The 16139-nt window shown below is 41.6% G+C and overlaps 1 protein-coding gene across 3 annotated transcripts in view; it reads left to right on the top strand.

The window, feature by feature from the left end:
• PLXNC1 (plexin C1) overlaps positions 1–16139 on the top strand; it is a 141821-nt gene that overhangs the window by 46191 nt on the left and 79491 nt on the right. For all 3 annotated transcript variants that reach the window (XM_030856388.2, XM_060306606.1, XM_060306605.1), the window contains exon 5: positions 8152–8266. In XM_030856388.2, the coding sequence (XP_030712248.1) occupies positions 8152–8266 (115 nt within the window). The remainder of the gene's footprint in view (positions 1–8151; positions 8267–16139) is intronic.

The following is a 16139-nucleotide window of genomic DNA, read 5'->3' as shown; positions in this document are numbered from 1 at the left end:
AATGAATGAGGCTCTGCCTTGGAGAAGCTCACAGGTTAGTGTGGGAAGCAGGCACTGACCAAATAATTTCAATACGCCATGGGAGGTGCTCTCATAGCTGGGGCTCAAGGCATAGGGAGACCCGAAGAACCCTTGGGAGGAGGAGGGTTGTGATTAAGAAACTTCCAAGGGGCTTCCCTGGTGGCGCAGTGGTTAAGAATCTGCCTGCCAATGCAGGGTACATGGGTTTGAGCCCTGGTCCGGGAAGATCCCACATGCCACAGAGCAAATAAGCCCGTGCACCACAACTACTGAGCCTGTGAGCCACAACTACTGAACCCACGAGCCACAACTACTGAGCCCGCGAGCCACAAAGCCTGCACACGTAGCCCATGCTCTGCGACAAGAGAAGCCACCGCAATGAGGAGACTGCACACTGCAACGAAGAGTAGCCCCCACTCGCCTCAACTAGAGAAAGCCTGTGTGCAGCAACAAAGACCCAACACAGCCAAAAATAAATAAAAATAAAATAAATAAATTTATTTTTAAAAAAAAGGAACTTCCAAGAAGCCGTGAGCTGTGTCTGCCTCCTTACATGGAAAAGGCAGGATGATTGTTGACCTGGTGTACGTGAGCAATGCAGAAGGCAGTCTGGTTACCCCTATTGCCCAGATCCCTCTTGCATCTCTATGATTTTGTGTGTGTGTTTGGCTTATGTCATCCAAACCTTTTACCTAAATTCTGTTTCACTTGCCTGTGTAATAAATATAATAACAACGATTTACTGAGGCATTATTGGAAGCCTCAGTTAAATAGATGTACGTTTTTGAAACAGCTCCATGAGATAGAAACAATTATTATCTGCGTTTCTACAGTTGGAAAGCCGGAGACACAAGTGTGAGGGCATGTGATTTGCCCAAGGTCACTGGCTTGTAACTGGCAGACCCACTCTACTCTCCCCTTCCTTCACTGAAGTCTAGCCAGTCTGGTCTTTAATCAGTTCCTTGCAGAGACCAAGCTTTCAGTGAACTCAGGGTCTTGGCACATGCTGTTCCTTCTGCCTGGAATGCTGTTCCCACTACTCTTGATGTGGCTGGATTGTTTTCATCCTTGAAATCTGAGCTGAAATGCCATCTTTCTTGACCAGCCTATCTAAAGTAGTTCCTTCCTGCTATATTTTTGATTTCTGCAGAAGACTTACCTCAGTTTGAAACTATTTAAATTATTGTCTGCTTATTTGGTTTTTGTCTGTGTGCCTCAACAGAATATAAGCTCATTAAGAGGGGAGCTTTAACTGGCTTAGGTATTCATGTGTCCCCAGTGCCCAGTGTTTGATGTCTTGTGGGCACTCAGACAATATTTGTAGAAGGAATACTAGATATGGCACTAGGCCCTGGGGGTGCCAAGGTGAATAAGGTTAGCCTTTTCCTTGGGGATCTTATAGTCTGGTCAGAGAGACAGGCAATTAGCAACCAATGCATTGTGCTTTGTAACATTTGTAAGGTGCCCATGGGGACACAGAGGAGGGCACGACTGCTTTGCCTGGAGGCTGGGTAGATATGGAGGAGGTGACATTGAACTAGGAACACCATTTCACCAGTATTGCAGGCCCTGGGGCATTCTGCACATGCCAGGAAGAGCTGGGCAGTTTTCACTGCATGTGTTTATTAAGTAACTGCTCTCTGTGAGGCACCACGCACTAGATATTAGCGACCGTTGTATTTAGGAGCTTGTAGGCTAGAGAGACAGACTTATCAACCCATGATTGCCTGGGGATGAGTTTGGAGAGGAAAGCAGGAGCTCGATCATGGTATTGAGTACTGAGATGAGTGTGGTAATGTGTGTTCTAGGCCACCGGTCATGAAGGTGATGTAGGTAGAGGCGTTTGGTGTAAGTGAAAGGGTGCCACTGAGGGTTCCTAAGTAGGAAGTGGTGTGATCAGTTCTGTCCTTGAGAATACCTAGATGTTGTTGTGGAGGCTGACTGTAGGCAGGGAGGAGGGAGGCCCATCAGAAGGCTGCTGCAGGAGCCTAGGTGAGAAGTGATGGGTGAGGCGGACTGCAGGAGATAGTATAGAGAAATGCTTGGAATTAATAGGTCACAATCAACTGGTATGAGAGATGAGAAAAAAAGAGTAAAAAAAGGCCCGAAGTTTTCTAATTTGATCTTCCGTTTGGATTATTACTCATTAACTGAGATCAGGCAGTGTTTCCCAACGTGCATGGCTAGAACTTCTAATCCCTCAACAAAAACGTTGGAAGATGGTGCATCATCCGTTTCTGTCTTGGAAAGTTACAAAGCGCACAGGCATATTCAAGGCTCTGAGAAGTCCTGCAATAGAGAAGACCATTAATTTTATTTAGTGTTTCCCAAATTTCTTGACCCTCCTTTAACACTAACACCTAAAACAACCCGAAGGACACACTTTGAGAAATGCTGAGAAGTGGAATAAAACCTATATTTTCCCGTAAGGCCCAAGCTCTGGGAGGACATATTTACTTTTATCTTGGCATTCATGACATTGCTATGCCGGAAACCTTTGAACATTTTGAGGCATTGGCACAGTAGTAAGAGTATGGATACCAGTGCCAGACTGCTGAGATTCATAGCATGCTAACCTCTCCGTGCCTCAGTTTCCTCGTCTTTGAAATGGAGCCGATAACAACACCTACTCCCTGAGGTGGTTGTAGGATCAACGAGTTAAGTCCCGGAAAGTCTAGAAACAGTGCCTGGCCCCTGGGGAGGGCTCAGTGAGTGAGAGCCCTTATGAGGGGCATTACAGGGTAGGAGATGAGACCATGGACTCGGAAGCTGCACTGCCTGGTTTGGTATCTCAGCCGCTCTGCTTCCTAACTCTGTGACCTTGGGAAAACAATATGGAGGCTTCTGTGCCTCAGTTTCCCCCAGCTGTAAAGCAGGGAAATTTGTTGTACCTACTTCATAGCTTTGTGAAGAATAAGTGGATCAAATCATGTGAAAGAACGTCTCTTGGCAGGTGAGGTGTTTTCACTTAAAAAAAAACAAATCTTCTAAATTGTCTCTGTTATTAGCATCATTTTCTTATGTAGATTGGATCTTCATCACTGGAGCTGAAATTCAGTTTTTCAGCTTTCCCGGCAAGTTATTTTGGTCTCGTATTTTGGCATCCCCCTTGGCTGACTCTGGAGGCCTGCAATTCAGAGTTTAGTTTTTCACAGTGACTTCCAATTCTCTTCTTTTCAGTCGAGATTGGTTTCTCCATCTTGTGGACTGACAGCATTAATGAAAGCCCCCTGATTCTGGGGACCACGTGGCCCTTCCTCTGGACTCCGTGCCTTTCTGAAAAATGCAGACAGCTGTTTCAAATCACTTAGCGGAAGACCTTTGCTCTTGTGGCAGAAATCTACCCACAGGATGGACACAGTCTCCTGTTTCCTGAGAGAGAGGCTGGATTGTTTCCTTGTTAAAAGTTTTCTGGTATTGTATCGGTAGAGAATCTTTGGAACAGGTCACACCACTGCTCCCATTCAAGCCAATTACCAGATATTTAGTTATCAGTTTACTTCAGGGATTGTCTGCTCTTGGTGAACAATTAGATTAGAAGATGCTGATGAAATTCGAGCGGCAGGAAGTAGAAGTTACATGTCTGAGTTCAGAGTTTCTATTTCAAGTTTGAGTAAGTGCTAAATTCTTACCGAGAGATTTTAGCCTAATAGAGTCAGATTCTCAAGGTCCCCCAGCCCATCCCATGGGCATTTCACCTGCCTGGAAACTTCAGCTCATTTCCAGAGGTGGGTCTCCCTGTTCTTTATGTTGGCATGAAAACAATAATTTAAGCCATCCCCATTAAAAAAAAATAGAAATACTGTATAAATACAATACTGTAACAATAAATTTACAAGTCGATCCAGCTGGGCACTGTTCCCAGACTACCAGCTGAGCAGAAACACAAGTAAAGAAGAAAAACTGTTATACGATGCAAATGGCTTCAATCTCATTGTTTTCTGCTACTCTTATACTGCAGATAGATAGAACTGAAGTTACATTACAGATAAACAGGTTTTGTGGGCTAACCTGGAGACCTAATCACTGTTTATAACATTATTTCTGTGGGGAGAAAAGTGTATTCCATATTACAAACAGATGGTTTGCAAGCAAATTTCTGGAACACAATAGATTTGTGAGTTGGGGCCTCCTGGAATTTTAACCTCTAGTTGGATGTTTTGTATTCAGGGCTAGTGATGTGTGAAAATTCAAGGCCTCTCAGGTTCCCCCCCACCCCGCCCCCGTTTTCCTCCCGAATCCTTGCTTCCCCTCTTCGTCCTGGATGCGCTGTCTCACCTTCTCTTTTCATCTGTTCCTGGGGTCCTCATCTCTGTCGCCTCATCCTGGCACAGCCCCCTCTCCAACCACTGTTGGGGCCCCAGGAAGCCAGGAGGAACTCTACATGTCATGGTGTTTGTGCACCTTATTAAATGGCAGTTAGGGCTCACAGGAGGCCCTGCAGCCGAGGGGCCAAGCGTGGGGCTCTGAAACCAGACTTCAGCCACTTGGGGCTGTGCACCCTTGGCAAGTTATTGCACCTCTCTGAGCCTCCGTTTCACCCCTGTAGAATGAGGTGGTTGTGAGGACTAATGGGGGAAGACTAACCGTAAACACTCAGAACAGTGCCAGGCATGGGGCAGTGTTCCTTCCAGGCAGGTACATGGTGGAGTAGTTACTCAGGGACATCAGGGTTTAGACAGATTTCCACAAACTCAGGAAGCAAACCCATTGTATGCAAATGCTTTCTGAATTCCAAACAGCAAACTTAGAAACAAGTGTCTGGAATCTCCCTGTTCATGAGTCGGTGCTGGGGTAGGTTTTGAATGAACGTTACGAGTTAGGGGTCTGGGAGGGTTGGTCCACGTACTCGAATAGTGTGAGTGACAATCTCAAACTCTTATTATTTTGAATAGATTAAGCTCTACAGCAGATTTTATGAACAAGCCTGTTAAATAGTTTCATTCACTAAATTGCATCCACGGTTCTTTAACCTAGCAAAGGTTTTTTTAAATTAACTTTTGGGTTTGGGGATTTTTTTTTTCTTCAGGCAGTTTTTTTCTTTGCATTTGAGCTGGCTGTTTCCTAATTTGCAAGTAGGCTAGTGTCTGCACATTGGCCTTATTTTGTAGGCAAGAGAGCTAGCTGGAAATAAGGACTAGAAAAATAAAATACTGGTTGGGAGGCGTAGGACTTTTGGAGAGATCCTCCGTAGAGAGTGGGGCAATAGCATAAGATAAGAAAAGCAAACATATCTCTGCCATTTTTTTCCAGAATGCGCTCATTCTAATTTGAATCCCGTTTTCCTCCTATCTGTGGCCTGAAGAATTTGTAATGAAGCCAGTTAAGAAATCAGCCTATTTGAGACAGCTTCATTGAGGATCCGCCTCACCGAGAGTCGAGTCTGACAATGAGATTTTAATTGTATTTGGGCAAAGGCTTAAGTGTCTATGCACTTGACCCTTGCTTTCGTGGATGTATAGGAATAAGAGTGATGGCTTTCAAAAGGGACCATTTCAAAGTAACTGGTTTTGTTTACTAAAACGTGGGAGCTGTAAGATCTGTTCCCCCTCCTGAAGAAATCCGTGTGGGTAACGTGCTGTCGTGAAGATTTTATAATCTGCCGTACTGGAGAAGTAATAAGATATTGTTGTTGGTTGACCATCTGGTTATTCATTCTTGGTGTCACAGTTTGCTTTTTTATTTTTATTTTTCAGCTGGTGAGAAGCAAGGAATGAGAGTTTAGAAATCTCAGAGGTGTTTTATAAACCAGGAATTTATGTTTAGTTGCTTAACATGGTTAAATTTTGTTTTCACCTTATACAAAATAGGAATTGAAAGGTCCATGTATATATTTTTTTTCTTCTTTTTTTTTCCCCCAAAAAGACAAACCGAAAACCTCAACTTCTAATCTGTTGCCTCTCTGGCCCCAGATTCAAACTTTTAGCTTACATTAAAGATAGTCTCTTGACTGCAAGTATAAGTCAGACATAAATCATAAGGAAACTCTAGAAAGAAAAATCACCTACAGAAAGGACCTGTAGAGATTTCATGTTTCATCCATTCATTCAAAAATATTTATTGAAACCCTAGTATTTGCATACCATGCTGCCAGACACTGAAGGATTTATAGAAGAAATATTAAAGACACTTTCCTTTCCTTTGAGGATCTTACAGCTTACTTGGGGGGAAATGACACAGACATATGAAACAGTTAAGTTGTAATTCAAGGCAGCATATGATTAAATACCCAAATGTGTGGTGCTGACAAGAGATGCCATAGGAGGTCAGAAAAGGGACTGATAATTCAGTGGCACTACCGTTTTCTGCCTACAAATTGGCAAATTGTAGCACTATTTGTATGAAATATTTTACACTTGTTTTTTTGGCAGCCTTAGGCCTTGACTCCCAGGCAGTATTAAGAGCCTACAAAAATATTTGTACGCCAGTCACTCTAGAACTGACTTTTTTCTCTTTTTTTTTTTTGCCTTTTTTTAGGCAGAGGAAGTGCCTTATACAAACCAGAATGCCTCTGAGAGGCAGGTAGTTTTTGACAGTCATCATCACTTCCAAATACAAAATAGGAAACCAATCTCATCATTCCGTGTTTCAATCCAGCCGTACGTGTACCTCCATCGCAAACTCTCCCTGATGTTGAAAAGGAGGTTTAATTTGAACTTAATGTCTGTGATGGACGAAGTAGTCATCAAGGGTCAGGTGAATTTATGGCTTTGGAGAATTGCTGATGAAAGTCCCCGCGGTCATGAGAAGGAGAAGGAGATGACACAGGTGGAGGAGAGTTTGGGCACAGATGTGCTCCCTGAAAACAGGGCTCCCCAGGATGGTAGAATATGATGACATGCTGAAAGTATTGCACTTGGGGGTGATGGTTAATGAAACTCGCTGGCTTCCTGTTCTATTTTTGTCATATTCAAATTAGCTCAGCGCTCAAAGATGAAGCCATGGGGCCTAAATTCTTAAGAATTAAAAAAAAGAGAGAGAAGAGGAAGAAGAAGAAATAAAATGCTTGTGAAGTCAAATGCACTGTTGGGGACCACACCTCACTCCACTCACATCCTTTCAGGGACTCCCCAGAGTTGAATGTGGTTATTATTTAGTTGCTTTTCAATCTCACATGATTCATGAATTTTCGGTTTTTTTTAAAAACTTACTGTCACTAGTTCTCCTCCACCCCTTCGTTTTAACCTTGGGCCTCGAGGAGGCAGAGGTAACAGACGTTTTGTTCTTTTCCTTGATACCGTTCAGGGGATGTCTGTGGAGCCCAACACCATTCGGAAATCACAGGGCCCTTGGTGTTCATTCTTCTTGTTAAGTTGGCGGCCCTGCTGGTGAGGCAAGAGTTTCCAAGTTCACGTGACCTAGAGTGACAGAGACAGGCGTCAAGCAAAGCGGTGATCTCACCTTTCAGCTTATGATGGTGTTTATCAAAGTAGTTGGCCCTGAAAAAAAAAAAAAAAAGTAGTTGGCCCTGACCCCAGCCTAACATTTATTTGGGGGCATCCTCTGAGCTGGCCGACTTGGCAAAGCGACCCTGGCAAATGTTTTACCCAGTATCTTTTGATATAATTTGACATCTGTCGAAATAAATGTTATGTAGCAGATGGTTCTGGAATGTCTTATCAAATTCTTGGGAAGACTCTGCCCTTGCAATATGTTTATTTGATTATCATACTGCAAAGCACAAAATGGTCGCTTTCATTTTTTTTAACAACAAAAAAAGTTACACAATGGGTTGATATTCTAGAAATGAATCGCAAACCTAAAATGTATACAATGTGTGAACCCTTTCTTGAGCTGTTCTGTACCAGGTTTTTCTAGAAGGGGGCTCTTTAATTGTAGGATGCAGGGGAAGCTGTGTTTTGGATGTATTTGGCAATGTTATCTTGAGAGAGATGGCTCGGGAGTCTAAGTTCAACATGTCCACATTTGTTCTCTGCTCTGAGACATGATGGAAAAAATGCTCTGCTGGTTTCCTGTTGCTTTTCATGGTTTTCGCATCGTGATCTTATTCTTTCTTGAAATCAGTAATCCACTATATAAAGCCTGGCATTTTGAACCGAAGCCAAGTATGAGAAAGTTTTAACTGATGCATGTGTGCTGCTACCCCCCCTTTTTTTTCTTTTTTGATAGGTGTACTTTTAAAGAAGATTGTGTGCATTTAAAGAACTCAGAAAACTGGCTGGATATTTCATCTGGAGCTAAAAAGTGCCCTGAAATTTACCTATTTCGAAGCAGTAAAGATAAGGTAAGAGGAAAGATTTTTAACTGGTCTCTACTGTCTCATTTTACACAACTGACGCCAGCTTCCTTCTGTGTGTAAAATATCCATTAGTGATCAAATAAGCTTAGTTATGAGATCCTCATTGTCAAATTATCAAACTCATTTAGTTAACTGATACTTAGTGCCCACCAGATGCCATACACTCTGCAAGGTGATGGGGAGGTAGCAGAGAATAAGACACATCATGGGCCTGCCCTCATGGAGTTTGTCATCTTACACAGCTAAAGATGACCTTTATTTGTTGAAATTAAGGAAAAGATGGACTACTAATGTCTCAGAAAAATACATTGATAGGGACTTCCCTGGCAGTCCAGTGGTTAAGACTTTTGCCTTCCAATGCAAGAGGTGCGGGTTGCAGTCCCTGGTCGGGGAGCTAAGATCCCACATGCCTCGTGGCCAAAAAACCAAAATGTAGAACAGAAGCAGTATTGTAACAAATTCAATAAAGACTTTTAAAAATGGTCCACATCAAAAAAAAAAAAATCTTAAAAAAAAAAACCCACATTGATTAAAAAAGAGAGAAAAAAAATAAGTTCAGATTCATGGTCAAGATTCCTTAAATGTGTCTTAAGTGTCGAATTTTGCTGTTTTATGGTTTCTTTTCCTGATGTGTTCAGACTTCTCTTGACAACTGTCTTATGTGCATGGCTTCAGGTGATGTTGATAGAGAGGGAGAGAAAGCAATGTGGGCAGTGAATATCCCAAGGGGGTGTTCCCTGGAAAGTCCATGGGCTCTTGCTATGGCAGTACCGCCATGGGCAGCACAGCAGCCCTGTCATTGGATGAGAGAAAGGTAGCAACGTGAGCATATTCAGGCATTTTCTGATTCACATACCAACTGCGCCCCATGGGAGAATGGAATTCCTGCCTTGCAGTCTCGGTGGCTGGAAGGAGACATTTTCTCCCTAATTACAGCTCTTGTATTATGGATAACTGTACAGAATCACCATCAGCAGCCTTGACCTGTCTGTCGAGTTCACTCTGTTTTATTTGAATGCCACATTAACAAGGAGATGGGTCACTTTCTCTTTCTCCTTACACTTTGCCATTTCAAATAGCAAGAACCGTACCACTTAAGATGATTTAACATTTAATAAAGGAGAGCCAGAGCATTTAATGAGGGATAAATAATAAAAAGAATCAAGCTTTCAGGTCATAACTGATCAGAACTCATGGATTTCAAGTTATCTGACTGTTGTCACTTTCTGTTGTCCTCTTGTGGGTGGCAGTGTGGAGGATGGGGGGGGGTGGGCAAAAAAAACCTGTCGAAGCCTTCATCCAAGCCTCCATCAGCCCTGCACCAGAATGAATAGATTCTGTGAAAAGGATGCTTACGCATCGAAGTATAGGTATGGCCAAACTTTTATTTCTCTTATCAGTCTGCAGAATAGCCGACTCTAGTGCTGATAGAGACTGGTAGAAAATACCATGATCATTGAATACACCCAGGACTCCGATGAGTTAAGATTACACAAAGCTTTTTTTCTTTTATCATTTTGAAAATGTTAAGGGTAGTACTTCGGCTCAGTGAGGTGAGGGAAAGTAACTTGTTCATTGACTGAAAAGTGCTGCTTGCACAATTTGCTGACCTATCTTTGGGTTCACTAGTATAAGTTAATCACCATTCACATCTAGTCTGGAACATTACAAAAGATGTTTACCACCCAGAGAACTATGGGTGCTTTCTTCCCCACCCCGAGTCCCACTGTGGTTTGCCCTAATCCCTCTAGAGTCTTCCCACAAAGCCTTTACCTCACTCTCTCCAGCTAACCACCACTCTCAAGGTAAAGGAGATACGAGTTTAGTAATTTGAGTAAAGCTATTCTTTGAACCCAACTTTGGGCTGATTATTTTAGTAATTTCGATAAGATGTCAGTCTCCATTTCTTGGTCATATTATTTCAAAATATTTCCTATCTTGATTGTTAGCTGTGACTTGCCTGAAAGTCTTAGATCTTTGGTTATTTAAATAATTCCTTATCCCAGACCCATAGAGATGGAAGTCTATGGTTTTCCCCGATTCTGTCTATTAGCTTGGTTCAAAGAGTGTTTGCTCACTGCCCATCATATACCTAATAACATGCTAGTAACTTTCGTGGTATGGGAAAAAAAGACCCATATAGTACTGAGACTCTGTTTCCAAGAAGCTTTGTCTCTTTACACAAGACAATGAGAAGACAGTGTATCCTCATCCTCGTTATGAAATTGGCATTAAAAAGAAAGAATTAGAGCAATTCCGATTGTCTTGGAGGGACTTCATGAGATTTTGTTGAGTAAAAACATCAAGATGCAGAAAAGTACGTATAGCATGATCTTGTATTGATCCAAAAAATGTCCCTGTGTATGTTCATGTATGTATGGCTCTATATGGTTATTTGAGCATGGAGAAAAACATGGAAGAATTCGTGCTAGGTTGTAAACATAGGCTCCCCTGATGGAATGATTCATGTGGTGGAGGAAAGGTCAGAGACAAGTAAAAAAAACAAACAAAAACACAAACAACTGAAATCCTCATACACACAGACAAACACAAAAAGGGATGCGTGACATCTCATTTTGCATTATGTAAAATTATATGTTTGTATACCTATAAAGAGATTTTTAACAGTCAGTAAAAATGGCTTATACTGATAAAAACAGAAAAAATGTAGGAATAAAAGTATTTCCCACAAACAGCATGGTTCCTAAAGGAGAGACTAGAAATGTTCTTTTACACATCAGAACAGAAACATCAATTCCATCACTGATACAACCAACATTGTTTCTAAAGTTGTGTCCCGTGTAGTAATACAAGAAACAAGTGATAGAAATAATTATTAGAATGGAATAGATAAAAATATCATTATTTGCTAATCTTAAGTCGTTGTATATCTGTAAAATCTAAATATATTAGCTTTTAAAACTTTAATTGTTCAGTAAACATTCAAGTAACAATAACCTTACTACATGTAAGACAAACTGTTAACATCCATTAATAAAAGATCCCATTCATTAAAAACAACAGAAGTACTCAGGCACAAACTTGAAGAATGAGGTATATACCCTGTATTTTCAAATCATTTTTACTAGGAGATACATGTTGAAGCCAGCTACGAAAATAGTGATTTTGGCCATGCGACAGCTAGTCTTAAGCAATAGTAATAGTAATTAGATAGTGAGGCAGTGGTCTGTTGATGCTGTTTATAATTCATAATAGGAAAACCTTATCAATTAAAAGCATAAGCAAATATAAAAACAAAGACACATAAGGTATTTTCTTGGAAGATATGAAAAACATCTTAAATATATCCAGACATATACTATGTTTCTTGGTGGGAAGAGATCATAAAAATGTCACTACTTCCTCAATCTATTTTCTAGATTTCATGCCATCCCAGTGAAAATTTGAATAGACTGTCTTAAAATTAATATAAAGTTCATCTGGAATAATAATATGAACTGGTCAAGAATATCCAAGATATATCTTGGAAAAATAAAATTATTTAAGCAAGACCATTTCCATATGATTGTAAACACCTATATAGTGGCAATAATTTGGCCCATGACTCTGGTTTAAAAATAAGAATATAGATCCATGGAATAGAGTAGAAAGCTCAGAAATAGATGTAAAAATTTTGGGGCTTCCCTGGTGGCGCAGTGGTTGAGAGTACGCCTGCCGATGCAGGGGACACGGGTTCGTGCCCCAGTCCGGGAAGATCCCACGTGCCGCGGAGGGGATGGGCCCGTGAGCCATGGCCGCTGAGCCTGCGCGTCCGGAGCCTGTGCTCCGCAACGGGAGAGGCCACAACAGTGAGAGGCCCGCGTACCGCAAAAAAAAAAAAAAAAAAAAAAAAAAAAAGATGTAAAAATTTTAAAGTGCATTATCGTAAGAGGAAACAAAAGAATTATTTCATGAAAGTTGATGAAATAACTGGCTTACAATGTGGAAACATAGTTTAATTCACCTTTTTTACTTTAAATATAAAATAAATTTTAGTCTAATTAAGAAATTCATCTAAAAACCTAACAGAAAGTAACTGAGCATCAGATAATTTGGAAGTATAATTTTCTGGCTCTGAAGGAATATATTCCGTAATAGCAAGAGAAAAATATTCATATACTTGACTTTTTAAAAAAATCTATACAAGGAAAAATAAGAGATGACTAAAGCACATACTTCAGGAAAAACATTTATGACAGGCAAAATATTAATCGCTAGATATGAAAGCTAGGAGAAAGTAAAAAGAAAAATCTAGAGACACCAAAAAGTAAGTGGGCAGAAGTGTATATTCTCACAAGAGGAGGTTTAGAGGGTTGGATATAGATATGGAAGTATGTTCAGCTTCACCAGTTATCAAATAAGTACAAATTAAAGTGAGAATAAGGTTTACTGACACCTAGTGATGGCGATGCCAATTAACACAACCTTTTTGGAAAGCAATTTGGCGATATGTTTCAGAAGTCATAAATATATTCATCCTGCTTGAAGCACTAATTCCAGGCTTAGGCTTCTGAAGAAGTAATTTGAAAGAAAACCCGTAAGCTTACAGATGTTATTGCGGCGGCATTTATAGACTTAGAAACTTGGAAATAACCATACTGGCAATAAGAGGAAAGGTTACGTAAAGTAAGGTCTGTCGATAGAATGATAGAATGTTATGCGGCAAGAAGTTCTTTGGCCCCATGGACATTACTAGCTAATTGACACTCAAACTTCATATCTCATCTGATTCTTTGGGTCTTCATTCCCTCTTTATCCAACTTAACTCAAGAAAGAGTTATTAACTTGGCAAGGATTCCCACGTTGGGTTCATTAGGCCAAGGTCTCAGCTTTTTAACCATGCTTGCCTGGAAGCCAAAGTCGCACAAAAATCCCTTCAACTCCCTGGCTATCCTCTTCTTCCACTGCTTGAAAACACTTACTGTCTCCTATTTTCAGATCAACTCCAACTTCTTCTGCCCCATTGTTCCCCTGAAACTGAACTCCATGGAGCCATTCCAGCAGACACTATAAGTCCTCATCTTACTTGGCCTCTTGGCTGCATTCTTGAAACTCTGTCTTCCATCACCTTCCATGGCGCACCCTCTCCATGCTCCCTTCCTTCCTTCTTGACTATGCCTCGACCTCCTTTGCTGGCTCCTTCTCTCCCTGACTCTAAATGTTGGAGTTATTTCAGCCCCAGGTTTGGCTCTTCCTCTCTTCTGACTCTGTACTTTGTCCACAGACAATCTTATCCACTCCCATGGCTTGATATACCATCTATATGTTGATGTCTCCTTTATCTCCCACCCAGATTGCTTCTGGGCTCCAGGCTTATTATATCTTCTTAATTATCACACAAGCATCTTGAACTACACACATCCAAAAATTGAAGTCTTGATTTTTCCACCCAGGGTCTGCCTCCTGCTCGTGTGTCCCATTGCAATATACAGTACCGCTGTGTCCAACCATTTGCTTACCACATCCACATGCCCCACTTCCAGTCCTGCCCCATGCTACCTCTAATGGGTATATTGAAGCTGTCAATTCTTTCCATTTCTACTGTACCATCCTAGCCCAGGCTTCTATCCTCTCTTAATGATCTCCATCCCGTGTGACCCTCCGGTTTTCATCTAGCAGACTTTCCCACACTTCTGCTAGACTATAAGCTCCTTGAGGGCAAGGACGGTAGCTGCTTACTTCACTGAAGTAATCAGTGCCTTGTGTAGCACATGGCACCTCCTAAAAGCTTGATAAATGTTTATGGAATAAATTAATGCAATGATTACAGTTATGTAAATGCTATGTATATGAGAACTGGAAGGCAATGTGGAAAATTTAAAACAGCTAGTGAAAATAGGACTTTAACAAGCCTTCTGGTGCTTTTGTTATGATGTTTGAGCAATGAATTCAATTTAAGACATACATGTGTACAGGATAACAGGTGATAACGGTCATGCGCTGAGATGTGCGGTACAGGGAGAAATGCAGGGGTGAAGCATGCGTGGGAGTTCAGCCAGGTGTTGAAGATGAGCTGCTGGGGATGGTCTGGGGTTCAGTAATATGTTCGGGTCCCCTGGAGAGGGTTGGACTTCAGTCCAGTGGAAGTTGGGCTCTAAGAACTTGCGTTCCAGTATGATCCTATGGCTCAGAAACAGGATTTTTTGAAAATGGAAAGATGGGGGTGAGATCCCAGGGCTAGAAGAGATTTAGCAAGCGTATCAGAAGATGAGAGACAGTGGTCTTAGCTGGCTGTGCAGAGTCTGGGCAGAGGTCTGAAGTATAACAGAAGATGGACACCTATCACTCTCCATCGTGGGTGATAAGATTACCACTTCCTATGGTCCCAGCTTCCTAAGATTTAGCCCACCTCCTCACCAGATCCCCTGCATGCACATGATGCAGAAGTGGTCTCCCATTGGCATATTATTATTATTATTATGTTATATTTATTTTGGCTGCACCGGGTCTTAGTTGCTGCATGCGGGATCCTCCTTGAGGCATATGGGCCTCTTAGTTGCGGTGGCATGTGGACTTTTTTTGTGTGTGTGGTACACGGGCCTCTCACTGTTGTGGCCCCTCCCGTTGCGGAGCACAGGCTCCAGACGCGCAGGCCCAGCGGCCATGGCTCACGGGCCCAGCCGCTCTGCGGCATGTGGGGTCCTCCCGGACCGGGGCACGAACCCGTGTCCCCTGCATCGGCAGGCGGACTCTCAACCACTGCGCCACCAGGGAAGCCCCTGGCATATTATTTTTAACTTTCCTGTTTCTTTTTCTTCTTCTTCCTCTTTTTCCTTTTTCTTCCTCCCTCCCTCCCTCCCTCCCTCCCTCCCTCCCTCCATCCCATCCTCCTTCCTTTCTCTCTCTCTCTCTCTCTCTTTCTTTCTTTCTTTCTTCTTCTCCTCCTCCCTCCTAAACATAAACAAATGAAAAAAAATTGTGTATTTGGATGAGAATACTTAATATCATAAAGATATAAAATCCCCTAAAATTAATGCATATATTAGTACAATTCCAGTTAAACTCACAGTCCCCACACCCCATTTGCGTAAAATGATCTTAAAGTTCATATGGAAGAATAATGTTTAGGAAATGCTAAGAAAATTATGAAAATAAAAATAGAGTTGGGCTTCCCTGGTGGTGCAGTGGTTGAGAGTCCGCCTGCCGATGCAGGGGACGCGGGTTCGTGGCCCGGTCCGGGAAGACCCCACATGCCGCGGAGCAGCTGGGCCCATGAGCCATGGCCGCTGAGCCTGCGCGTCCGGAGCCTGTGCTCCGCAGTGGGAGAGGCCACGGCAGTGAGAGGCGCACGTACCGCAAAAAAAAAAAAAGACAGAGTTGCCATAAATATATTTAAATACACAGTAGTAAAAATTTGATGACATTGGAATAGAATTAGATCAATAGATAATTGGAACAGTGCAAAGTTCAGAAATAGCTTGCAGGTATACGGTGATTTAATATATGACAAAAGGGGTAGTTCAGTGGGAAAAGGAATTTTTTTTTTTAGTAAATGGTTGTGACATAGCTGATTAACCATCTGGATAAAAATAAAGTTCGACCCTTATCTTACACCATACATAAAAATAAATTCCAGATGGATTAAAGACATAGTTTAAAAAATAAAGCAACGAAGATGGTGGAACAATATTATATTTGTCCACAAGCAAGACTTTGGGAAGAACTTTATAACCAAGACAAGAAAACCTGCATTTGATTACATAAAGACACATTGTGTAGGGTAAAAGATAACACACATACAAATTGCAAGACAAACAGATCAGGAGAAAATATGTCAGAAATATGACAGATAAGGATTAATATCTGTACTATACAGAGAGCTCTTAAAATTGATAAGAAAAATACACACAAAGCAGAA

This window comes from Globicephala melas, chromosome 10 (assembly GCF_963455315.2).
Source record: "Globicephala melas chromosome 10, mGloMel1.2, whole genome shotgun sequence".
NCBI classification, from domain to species: domain Eukaryota; kingdom Metazoa; phylum Chordata; class Mammalia; order Artiodactyla; family Delphinidae; genus Globicephala; species Globicephala melas.
The sequence above is the reverse complement of the archived record's forward strand: the minus strand, read 5'-3'. Positions and strand labels throughout refer to the sequence as shown.